General features: G+C 37.6%; 1 protein-coding gene across 1 annotated transcript in view; it reads left to right on the forward strand.

Annotated features, from left to right (window-relative positions):
- The window catches only part of FNDC3B (fibronectin type III domain containing 3B), a 269,959-nt gene extending 258,108 nt beyond the window's left edge, over window positions 1-11,851 (forward strand). The window contains exons 28-29 of the mRNA XM_015564176.1: window positions 74-201; window positions 8,332-11,851. Of these exons, the coding sequence (XP_015419662.1) occupies window positions 74-201; window positions 8,332-8,643 (440 nt within the window). The 3' untranslated portion in view covers window positions 8,644-11,851. The remainder of the gene's footprint in view (window positions 1-73; window positions 202-8,331) is intronic.
- The last annotated feature ends 953 nt before the right edge of the window (window positions 11,852-12,804 follow it).

The raw sequence follows: 12,804 nt of genomic DNA on the forward strand, positions 1-12,804 counted from the left end.
TTCAGATTACTAAAATTGTCACTGTTAATGTGATGCTTAATTCTGATCTTGAGTGTGTTAATTTGTATTTCAGCACCTCGAGTAACACAGTTAGAAGGAAATTCATGTGAAATTTTATGGGAGACGGTACCACCAATGAAAGGCGACCCTGTCAACTACGTTCTGCAGGTATTGGTTGGAAGAGAATCTGAGTACAAACAGGTGAGGACCACTGTGCACAGCGGGTGTGCAGCTGAGTCAGGCTGCCCTTGCCTTCCCCTGTCACCACGAGTGATTCAGTGACCAGTGGGGTCCATTTTTCTTAAAATCAATGGTGGAAACTCCCTATGCGCACCCATTACCTAGTTCTTTAGAGTTTATAAGCCCTCGTTTACATTTTATTTTGTATGTGGTGTTATTCATCTCAAACTGTCAGTTCTCAGGCGTAATCTTATCTGTAAAGAGTTCTGTGTTTGTATTTGATATTGGCAGCAAACATCAAAGTCTATGTAATTGAAAGCTGAAGTGCCAGTGGTTTTAGTGTAGAGAGCAGGTAGTCTTTACCGAACTACTGAAGCCTATGTCCCGTCTGCTTTTAATAGAAGTTACAGCAGCAGAATAAGGAATAGGACCTACCAACTCTTGTGGCCTGTGATTCAGGAGCTCTCGGTCACCCTCCAATGTGCATGGGAACCTGTTAAAATGCAGACTCCGGTTCAGTGGGTCTGGGGTGAGGGTTCAAGCTCCCACATGGTGCAGGGGTTGCTGGGCCATAACCTGAGTAGTAAGGCGGTTTAGATCACATGATAAACCTACGCAAGAGAAAATGTCATTGGAATCTAGCCAGGTAAAGAATTTAGTTTTGTAATTCACACCCCTTCCTGATCCCTAATTCTTCTGAACCCACACATTCTAAGACACTAGCGAGTAAAGATTCAGATACTCTCTTGGTTTCTGTAATGTTCCCAGGAACTTAATGACTGTTTGTTTATGTGAAATCAGGACATCCTACCGTTACTACATTAGGAAAGCTGAGGCCCATTCTTATCAGCACTTTAGTCGTGCATTTATATCAAACTCAGAAAATTGAAGACACATTGCCACCTGTCTTCTGAAATTAGCATAATTAGTGAAGAATTCTTTATCCAGCTCTTGAGGCTACAGATACACAAAGCAAGTTGAAAATAATCTGATTCAGTTTTTGTTTAATTGTTGGTCAATGTTCCTTATATTGTAACTAGTGGCCCAATGCACAGATTTGTGCACATTGAAAGGAAATTAATTAGAAGAAAGATTCATGTGGTAATTATGTTACTGCAAAAAATTACATGTCAAAATAGTATATATAATATAGTATAAAATTAAAACACGTGTGATTGGCACCAGCGAGAACTTTATATGTATCGCGCATGCGCAAGTCAATGTTAATTTTTAAATTGCCAGTGCGTGTCATATGTACCAGCCAGTCGGTTGGACGGATGTACGGTTGGTCACTTAGCCTTTTCTATACATAGATATAGATAATACTTGCAAATAAAAATGTATAAAATGAATCAAAGAAATTTTGGTACATTTCACTGTACTTTCTTAATATGAGGTGTCAGATAAAAGAATGAATTGTTTTCAGCACATTTTGTAAAAACTGTATTTTAACTATGACATCCACCAGTATTGAGTAACATCAGTGGATGATGTCACCAAAGTTTCCACTATTCCTCTTAAATAAGAGCAAAAACACTACTGTTTCCTTTCACTTTCCAATCTCATCCTACACAATATGTCCGGTTTCAAAGTAAATAATTTTACATGTGTAATTGTTTGAGCTTGCCAGAAAGATGTGATTGGTTTCAGGGTCACAGCTCAGGTAGAGAGCAGAGGATTTTCCTACTAGATTTAGTCATCTTTAACACCAGTAGCATCTTCCTGTTCGGTAGCAATGTAAACACGATTAGAGATGAAATGTTACAAGATTTCACAACATATTACTTGACACTTAACAGTTCATTTCCCAACAGTACATTCATTGCATATTCATCATTGAATTTTCCTTTTATTCCATGTCTCATACTTTTCCACCTGTTTTTGGAAACAAATGTTCCTAAAGCACAGTGGTTTTACCTTTAAAAGGCAATATCTAGCAATATCTGGAGTGCCTCAGTGGTTGAACGTTGACCTGTGAACCAGGAGGTCACGGTTTGATTCCCGGTCAGGGCACATGTCTGGGTTGCTGGCTCAGTTGGGTGCATTCAGAAGGCTGCTGATCAGTGATTCTCTCTCATCATTTATGTTTCCATCTTTCTCTCCCTCTTCCTCTCTAAAATAAATAAAAATATATTTTCAAAAAATAAATAAAATAAAATAAAAAGAAGCAATATTTATACATGTCAGTCATTGCCAAAAATATAGGTAAATCCACTCAGTAATCTAGATTTTATTGATAGATTGGTTGTTTTGAATCTGCTATTTGTTTAATGGCATATGTTTAGACCCATGGACATATAAATACTAATGTAATACGCAATCCCACATATGCCTCAGAATATATTTTTTATTAGAAACAGTTACAAACAAGAGTTTCTTGTTAAAAATAGGTAGAAAAACAGTAGTACAGGCCAGGCTCAGTAGGCAGGGGTTAGCATTCTCCACATAACCATGTCTTCCCTACATTTACCAAGAAATGATTAAGGTCGGTGGTGGTACATGAAAACCTCAGTGGAGTCAGGGACAATTTGTACTGAGTTTTCTGCTTCTCCCTATTCAATCAGCGTTAAGTTAAACATGATGTTTTGAGTACTTCATTCACTTGTTCTGGACACGAGATAGGGAATGAAAGCTATTTATATTATGTGTGCAGAGTAATGGTTAAAATAATTATAGTCCAGAGATAACAGGCTTTGAATTCATAGAGGCAAAGCAAAAGAAAATGAGCGGTAATCACTGCTAAGCACAGTCTGCAGGTTGCAGGCTCCGAGGGAGCACTATGTATACCTTGGTCACCGCACTAACCATTCAGGATCCACTGATGTGTGGGCTGTTTACCCTTTTTGTTTTCCCGGGACTGGCACATAGCTAGGCACTCGGTAAATGTTTCTTGTAAGCAGGAAGAGGCAGTTTCCAAGGAACAGCGTTATTTACACTTACAGTGGTGAAAAGAGCCAGCCTCCGCCTCGGGCGGGTTTAGCAGGGATGTGGTAACTTAGGTAAAAACCACCCTCAAGAGAAGGGTATCCTGCTCCCCAAGTTTATTGTCACAGCAACGTATGGCAAAAGCCCAAGGCCTTTTCTGATGTTATGCTAGGAGCAGTGACTTGACTTTGCCTGGGTTCTAGCTGATTAGCTTTCTTTTGTTCAGCTGGTTTGAATTATTAACTGAAGTATTAAATCTCACCTAAAATTTGACTGGGTCTTAGGATGCCTGCTTATCTTGATTTGGCTTTTCTGCCACTTAATAAACATTCTAAGCACGGGGTTTTCTCAAGAAGCTTAGAACTTCTTTTCAATCAATATTAATTGTAAAGCATTCTTGAAATGAATGAAAATCGCATGCATATTTAGGTATGCCTTTGCACAACATATAGCAAACAGTTTACAGCAGCCGTGGGCAAACTACGGCCCGTGGGCCGTATCCAGCCCGTTTAAAATGAATAAAACTTGAAAAAAAAGACCGTACCCTTTTATGTAATGATGTTTACTTTGAATTTATATTAGTTCACACAAACACTACATCCATGCTTTTGTTCCGGCCCTCCCGTCCAGTTTAAGAACTCATTGTGGCCCTCGAGTCAAAAAGTTTGCCCACCCCTGGTTTACAGCATACATAAGAACGTAGGGAAATAATTCATATTCACATCCCTGTTCAGAAAGCAATATTTTGTATAAAGATTATTTAAATATAAACATTGAAGGTGAGAAAAAAGTAGTAAATTATAAGACATCATTACCTGTTAGGAGTCAGAGTTTGTGACAAGTTATTAATATTCTTTTTTTTAATATATTTTATTGATTTTTTACAGAGAGGAAGGGAGAGAGATAGAGAGTTAGAAACATCGATGGGAGAGAAACATCGATCAGCTGCCTCCTGCACATATCCTACTGGGGATGTGCCCGCAACCCAGGTACATGCCCTTGACCGGAATCGAACCTGGGACCTTTCAGTCCGCAGGTCGGCGCTCTATCCACTGAGCCAAACCGGTTTTGGCAAATATTCTTGGTTCTCATATTTGTTGCATTAAGATGACCTTTGAAGCATCTGAAATTTAAGGCACTCCGTTTTTAATTTAATGGCATCTCTCTATCAGTGTATTTCTATTTAGTGTCATTTTAGAATGTAGTACTAGATGTGTATTGAGTCTTCATGGCATCACATAAGATACTGTAAGAAACTCTCTTGACAGAACTTAGACTTGGAGCCTACATATTTTTTAGTTTTGTTTGAGTAATTTTTAAAATTTTTTATTAAATTTGTTGGGGTGACATTGATTAATAAGATTACATTTTTTAATGCCTTTCAATTCAATTCCCTAACAGAAATTAAACCATAATGCTGTGACTATCTCATGTACATTCTTCTATTTTTCTACGATTAAAGTGCCAAATCCAAAGGCAAATAAGAGTAGATCAAGAGGGAGATAGTTTAAAACAATCATTTATTTTACTGATTCCTAGGTTCTTGTGGGTTTTAGGTTTAAGGTTTAAGTACTTGACAAAGTTATGACTGCCTCACACCCAAAAAATCCTCATGCATACATTTATTTAAAATGTCGTATGAAATAAATTTATATTCAATTTCCTGGAGTCCAAGTATAGGATCTTGGGGTTCTGAAGAAACTGTGAGGTGCTTTGTTTGCACTTTGGGGTGCCGGGTGTATAACAGAACAACATGGACGTGTTCTCAGTGAAAACCACACCCCCCGAGAAGCAGTTCAGTAACTGCCCTGGCCTGTCCTCTTTGACTCAGATACACAGTGCTGCCCAGCCTGCACTCTCCACAGGCTGGGTGTCAGGTCAGCCTCCCATAGTCATGGGATGCTGGAGGAATTAATCCACCTCACTGAGCGTCATCTTGTAAAAGTGGGGACGCTGATTTCTGACTCAGGGTTCCTGTGCACCTCTGATCCTCTCAGTCTTGAGAGGCACTGTGTGAGGGACAGCTCACTGCAGCTGTGTCCCCCCGTTCCAGGTCTTGGGAGAGGGCTGATGCTGGCGGAGGTGCCGGCACTGGTCCAGATACAGGCTCCAGTGCTCTGCCCTGAAAGGCTGTTTAAGGGATTTTAGCAATACGGCATGGTATTCTGATTTAAGGGTCACAAATTCTTCATTTTGTTTTTCTGCATATTACTTTAAGCCTTCCCATTGGGAATAAACATGTCACAATTACTTTAAAATATATTGTACATCAAATCAGGAATAGAAATCGTCTCTGTAAAAATAATGTTGCCTATATACTTATTGTGGTATTTTGATTGGTTACTTCAATAAAGGAAGTCTTAAATGGATGGAGACCAGGCCGCTGCCCTGCCATGGAGAGCTGCACATTCATGAGCCGTTGCCTGGCTGGAGGCACAGCTGTACTGGGCCTGGTGACCTTGTGGTTTTGTGATCTCATGGCTGTGATTATTTACACAAAAACAAATCCATTAACTCAAACCGTAGGAATCAGAAGCCTGAGGAAATGGGGTTTGGGGATTGTTTTAATTTTTCCTTAGCTCAGAATTAACCTAAAAAGCTTAATAAGCATTGTTGACTATTTCTAAAGTAGATTAGAAACTCCATGTTTTCTATCAATACATTGAAAACAACTCCATGGTTGTTAATGACTCCATTTTTTACAATGGGCTGCGCCGGTACTGAGCTCCTGCTGCTGCCTCTGTGGTTTGTGTGTGTGTGTGTGTGTCTTCTAATAACTGTTCCTCTTTTCAGACTGTGTATAAGAATATCTACTATTGCGTATTTGAGGGTTCCAATTAGAGAACATTCACTGAGTGTCCACTTTGTTCAAGCCATTGTGCTGGTTGCTGTGGAGATAATAGACACAGCCCTTCACACAATATAGTTATCACAAATATTTCTTTCTTTTTTTAAGATAGTGTTAACCTTGTATTGCCAATGCTTGTGGAAAGGGGGAGCTATTCTAATTAAAACAAGAAGAATGGCTAAAAGAAAAGCACTTACAAATTAAAGCCTAACTTTTTAAAAAATTCTTTTATTGATTAAATTATTACATATGTGTCCTTATCCCCACCTTACCCCCTACTACCCCCTTCCCTCATGCCCTCACCCCCCCTCCATTGATATTTTTTAAGAGAGTGTGGAAGGGTGGGGCCCAGATTCAGCAAATACTTGTCAGTTGTTTTCCTTGAAGTAACAGGCTTCACTCAAAAACAAATGAACAAATAAAACCTGTTTGCCAGAAGCCAGAGTTTCAATAACTACAGTTAGTCATTCTCTTCAGTGAAAATGGTGTTTCATGAAAAATAAGAAAAGGTAGCCAGTTCCTGAAGGCTAGAACTCGAGCATCCGCACATATTTTCCTTGAGTCAACTGTCATACTTTGTACTTTATGCACAATTTCTATTTTGTCATATATTAAAAACGTGTATCTGAGAGTGAAGATCTAATAAAATCAATATATTTTACTGCTTCAACAAAGGTATTAAGTGAGACAGCATTCTTTTTACTGTGACCACTGGTATATATGGTTGGTGCCACTGCCTTGATTCTAGGTAAACTGGTAGAAGTTTTACCCATCATTGGATCTGCAGTCTTTTGGCCTTCTGTCTTCTTTTGAAAAGTATCTATTTAGGTCCGTTGCCCATTTTTTGATTGGGTTGTTTATCTTCCTTTTGTTAAGTTGTATGAGTTCCCTGTAAATGTTGGAGATTAAACCCTTATCGGTGATAACATTTGCAAATATGTTCTCCCATGCAGTGGTAAAACCTACCTTTTGATTGAACTTGTCATTAAGGAAGTTCCCTTCAATTACATATTCATTTTCCTTCACTAAGCTTTCTGCCTAATGGTGCAAGAAAAATACTTGGCTTTCAAAATACATTTGCAGAGCCCTAGCCGATTTGGCTCAGTGGATAGAGCGTCAGCCTGCAGACTCAAGGGTCCCAGGTTCAATTCCGGTCAAGGGCATATACCTTGGTTGTGGGCAAATACCCAGTAGAGAGTGTGCAGGAGGCAGCTGATTGATGTTTCTCTCTCATACCCAGTAGGGAGTGTGCAGGAGGCAGCTTATCGATGTTTCTAACTATCACTCTCCCTTCCTCTCTGTAAAAAAATCAATAAAATATATTAAAAAGAAAAGGTGGGGAACATTATCAGTCATCAGAGAAATGCAAATGAGGTACCATTCTCGTCTAGAATGGCTAAAATATAAAATACTGACAATAACAAATGTTGACAAGGATGTGTGGAGCAACTGGAACTCTCCTACTTTGCTGATCGGGATTCAGTCGCTTTTGAAACTGTTTCTTCTGAAGTTAAATATAGACTTTGCCTGTGACCCAGCTCTTCTCCTAGGTATTGCCCAAGAAAAATAAAATCAAGTCCTTAAAGATTTGTACAAAAATGCTCATAACAATCTTATTATATAAAGCAATCTTATTATATAAAACTGAGAACAATACAAACATCCGTCAAAATGAAAATGGATAAATTGAGGTATAGGCATACAGTGGAACACGGCTCCTCAATAAAAGTAGTAACTACTGAATCAATAATCAATAACAAGTAATGTAGATGAATCTTGTAGGCACGAGAGAGTGTATACTCTTTGATTCTGTTTATATGAACTTCTAGAACAGGTAAAACTATTTACAGAGTTAGAAATCAGGATAGTGCTTACGTTTTAGGGCTAGAGGTGGGATATCTTAATGGTATAGTATCACATGATGTATCTGTAATTCAGCTGAAACTTGACATTTCACTGTTTTTACTCACAATTCAATGCTTTTAATTGTTTTGATTAAAATACCTTTATTTGCTCTGTGGATCAAGATCATAGAGCCCTTTGTAAGAATTAAGTCATCTTTTGATTTATAGTCTAAATAATCATTAAAATTTAGCTAGGTGTTCTCTATTACTTATGTCAGCTCTAGTTCTAGTCAGTGCCTTATCTCCTGTCAGTGTCACAGTCACTGGGTTTTGTATTGTTTTATTTAGAGTGGGGTGGAATACCTCTTTTATGGATGAAATACAGATTAGAAGAAATACCTTTCTATGTAATTCTTGATGTTACAGAGTTCATTTAAACCAAGCCAGGTCCATGAGTCTCCTGACTTTATGTGATTACTTTAGAGACCACAGTATTACTAAATTAACTGACCAGGACTTTTCCTTTTCTTGAAGGTGTACAAGGGAGAAGAAGCCACATTCCAAATCTCAGGCCTCCAGACCAACACAGACTACAGGTTCCGCGTGTGTGCGTGCCGTCGCTGTTTAGACACCTCTCAGGAGCTCTGCGGAGCTTTCAGCCCCTCTGCAGCTTTCGTATTACAACGAAGTGAGGTCATGCTTACAGGGGACATGGGGAGCTTAGATGACCCCAAAATGAAGAGCATGATGCCTACTGATGAACAGTTTGCAGCCCTCGTTGTGGTTGGCTTTGCAACTTTGTCCATTTTATTTGCCTTTATATTACAGTACTTCTTAATGAAGTAAACAAACCCAACAAAACTAGAGGTATGAATTTAATTAATGCTACACATTTTAATACACACATTTATTCAGATAATCCCCTTTTTAAACCCCTTTGTTCTTTGATTTATATACTTCTCTTGTTTTACAGATTTAGCTAGGAAAAAATATCAGTGTTTTGGTGCACCTTTTTGAAATGCAAAACTAGGAAGAGATTAAACTGGATTTTTTTGTTTTAAAGAAGAAAAGCAAACCAGATACCAAAAGCTAGCTTTCTTATCTTTCTTTTACATTTTCAGATCTGCCTTTATTCTGTGTTCACTGATACCTTTTGCAAGTCTGTGATTTTTTTTTCCCATGTTACAATTTAGTAATTTATATTCATCAGTCACTTCAATGTCTTGACCATCTAGCTGTCAACGTGAATCACAGTGTGTAGTTACCAGGCTAGGATTTCAGTGTTGTTCAGAGTATTACCACACAACAACAGCATACAGAAGATGTGTTCACTCAGATAAGGCTGCCCTAAACAACCATATTGTCACTCAGTTATTTAACTGTGTTTAGTTCATTTAAATCAAAATGTGTACTTTAATCTAAAATGTTTTAATAGTCTGTATCTCTTATGATTTAACACTATGAGCTGCCTGTCTAAGAAATCAAGTAACCAAAATGCACCTATAAATTATGGAGCATTGTAGATTTTACCACGTCGATTCATAGCAGTAACTTTAAGAGGGCATTGTGCAATAGTTGTTTCCTTGTTCAGCTATTTTAAAAGCTGCTTTAACTTGTTTGTTTGTCTTTGTATATAACTACTTCTAATCTAATCACTAGAGTTATTATATTCTGTTATGTTTGACCAGATTTATATGACGAGAACTGGTGACAGTTTAGTGCCTCTGCCCATTGTCCATGATTTACACTAATTGTGAGCAATCTTCTTATATATCAGCTCATTGTTTTTGAAAGATTTGCCTTTAGGCTGTTCTTTGAGGTATCAATGAAGTGATTGAATTTCAAAACCTGAACTCAGTGCACATACACTAAGTTAACAGCAGATGAAAATTGGTAACACCCAGAAGAGAGTCATCTGAATCAGTAGTTCCTCTTTTTGTGGGGTTGACCTGCTCGTGTGTGGAGAGAGAATGGTATTTGGTGGTAAGCACAGGGTGTTTGGGGGTCAAGGAGCCTAGATTCTTTCCCTGGATCTGTCACTAACTTGCTGCATGACCTGAACACGTCACTTTACCGCTCTGTGCCTCCGTTTTCCCATGCATTAAAAATAAAATAAACAAAATGGGGATTCTAATGTTTGTAAGTGTTTTGAGATCCTTGATTAACAGGTGCTATTGGAGTGCAAAGTGTTACTCTTGCATGTTTATTTTGAGTCATGAGATAATCAATTTTAACCCAAAGTCATTGGATTATTTATATGAAGTCCATAATGTTCGCGTACCTCAGGGACATTTAAGAGTTGGAGGTGCAAATATATTCCAAAAGGGTGCAACAGACACAGTGTATCCCCCTGCCTTCTGTTTTTGTATATTTTTGCTACTTGGTTTTTCTTGATCATAGCTATTTTGTGCTTGGTCTATGTTGTCTTAAGATGCAGTATCCTTTACTAGCTTATAATATTCCCATACCAAAGTCATGGGGAAACCAACATTATTTTGTTTTTGGTTTATTTATACTATATTCTGCATACAGTACTTTAAATGCCAATTACAGTGCAATCTTTATTTATTGTAAAATTTTTTAAATGTACTTATGTACTAATTTTCCCTTGTAGCATGTTATATTTTTTTGTGTTTTATACTTTTGTAATTTTAGGTCAGTCTTGTTCTTTGGCAACATCTGTAGTATTATCAATCTTCTGACGTTTTCTTGTGTTTTTAAAGATAAGAGCATCTAGTGCATTAAATGCCAAAAAAAAAAATCCATTATCAGTGATTGAAAAGTTTACATGTACCCAGAAAACCATAATCATCTCTTAAAGAAAGTGCTAAGATTAACTAATTATTCTGTGTGCCTATATTGATGTAGTAAGTACTAGAGAGTTCTGTATTTTGTTATTGACTATAATAATTAGTTTAATTAGCCTTGCAAACTGATGATATCAAGGTAAATATATTTTTGCCAAAGTTCTGGCCTTCCAACACATCTCTCTATTTAAATGTGTATCATGACCCACTGTAACGTTGCATCTGCAGTTTCTGAGACAATTTCATGCAGGTGATGGGGAGAAGGCATTTTTTAAGCAACAAAGATACAACTGAGTACAAAAACCTTGTTTGCGGGGGGGGTGGGGGGAGTCCCTTTTTGGAAACACTTTAGAACTGCTGCTATAAAAAACAACTGCTCTCTGAATCAGTTGAGATTTTTAAAATGAAATAATACTTTAGGCCAAAATTGCTATGACTATTGGATCTTTTTGAGATGTTCATACTACCAGATTTAACCACCAGAAAGCAGAAGTGTGTGAAACACTAGCTGACGGCACTTTATTTTATTGCTCTTCTTTATTTGGTATTCATTATAAACCCTTCAATCAACAAATTATTACTCTATCCGGCACTGTTTTCTATCACAAATATGTATATGTGATATTGATATATAACTATATATATATTGCCATACACATGAACAATAAAATAAAGTGTTATATTAACCTTGTCTCTTTGCCCTTTTGCAGTATGTAGGAATGAGTGAGTGGCTTTCGGATGCTCTGTATGTCAAACTCAGCCCTGGCACAAGAAATTCCAGTCATGTGAAGCAAACTGCCCTTTGTCCTCAAAGAAATTGTTTAAAAAGAAAACTTTTGTAAAAGATTTGTTTTCATATTACCTGCCTTGTTGTTATCAACTTGAAATGTTGGCATTTTCTAACTGTGTTTTGTTGGCTACAGTAATTCAGTATTCCTGTCAAAATTGAAAAGTGCCCTAACTGAATGTGTTTGAATGTTATCCTTGCACAATCCTTTAAATTTAAAGACAAAATGTTTTACCTCACTGTTGGACATACATTCCAAGCTTTCAACTTTAGGAGAAAAAAAAATCATATGTTTTCCTGTATTGTAAATTTTAGACTATTTCATATACATTGTATTAAAACTGCCATATCAATTTTAATGTATAGATTTTGCAAATACTATGCTATATGTAATACCTAACTATATCTGTAGTGTATATGTAATATATTTATGCCCAATAAATGTTTTAATTCTTTCTGACTTAAGTAGGGTTCTTCTACCGTGAAAAGGATTGCTGTTGTCGTTGTTGTTACTTTTAAAAAACTTAAACCACATCCCAGAAATTGCAAATTCAAATGCCTTTAGAGGCCGAGCATGTGTCACAGTACATGATGGTTGATGTACCATCTACAAGGGCAGCTGCAACCCAGCTCCTGCTGGTTGAGGTCCTGCAATCACTATATCAAAAAAAGCAAAATCGAAATTTCCCTATATGGACCAACTAAAATGTGATTGTAGACTATGCAGGGCCCTGGGCTGCCAGTTTGTTTGGGGGAGTTTTGGTCAGTCCGTGTGGATAAGGTACGTCTGTGCCTAATATTTTATCTGTATGTCCACACTGAGAAGCCAGGTCTAGGTCTGGTCACCCAGCCCCTGGCTGCTCCCTCTCCGGGCCAAACTCCTTCCCTCCTACCAGGCTCATTCAACAACAACAACAGCAATAAAGCGTAGTGTCTTCACCCTGGCCATGATTTCATTGTAATGTTTAGATTGTTTGGCTGGGAATCGCTGCTATCTTCTCTTTTTTTTTATTTCGGGGGTGGGGGATGAGGGGGAAACTGATTTTTTGTAACTCAGAGCTCACTTTCTTATATGAAGAATTATAGCCATTCTATGTGTAAGAATGACAAATTGAAGATATCAAATTTTACATGCTCTGCCACTGAAAATATCGTAAATAATTTTTTTAAGTCACAATTCCCCCTCAACTCTGGAAGAATAGGGGAGAAGTTATTAGCACCAGAAGTTTGGAAACCTAACCAGAGAAAGCCGAATTCTAATTTATTAGGGGGAAATGAACACCAATGCAATTTATATGCAGAATGCCCTGAAGGCTCCAAAATGGACAAAGTATGTCCTAAGTGTTGGCTAAGGGGGAGAGGAGCCTAAAATAATATCGGCTTAAAACTTTAAAATGTCATTAGATCCATAAA

Source organism: Myotis davidii, unplaced genomic scaffold (assembly GCF_000327345.1).
Source record: "Myotis davidii unplaced genomic scaffold, ASM32734v1 scaffold115, whole genome shotgun sequence".
Lineage (NCBI taxonomy): Eukaryota > Metazoa > Chordata > Mammalia > Chiroptera > Vespertilionidae > Myotis > Myotis davidii.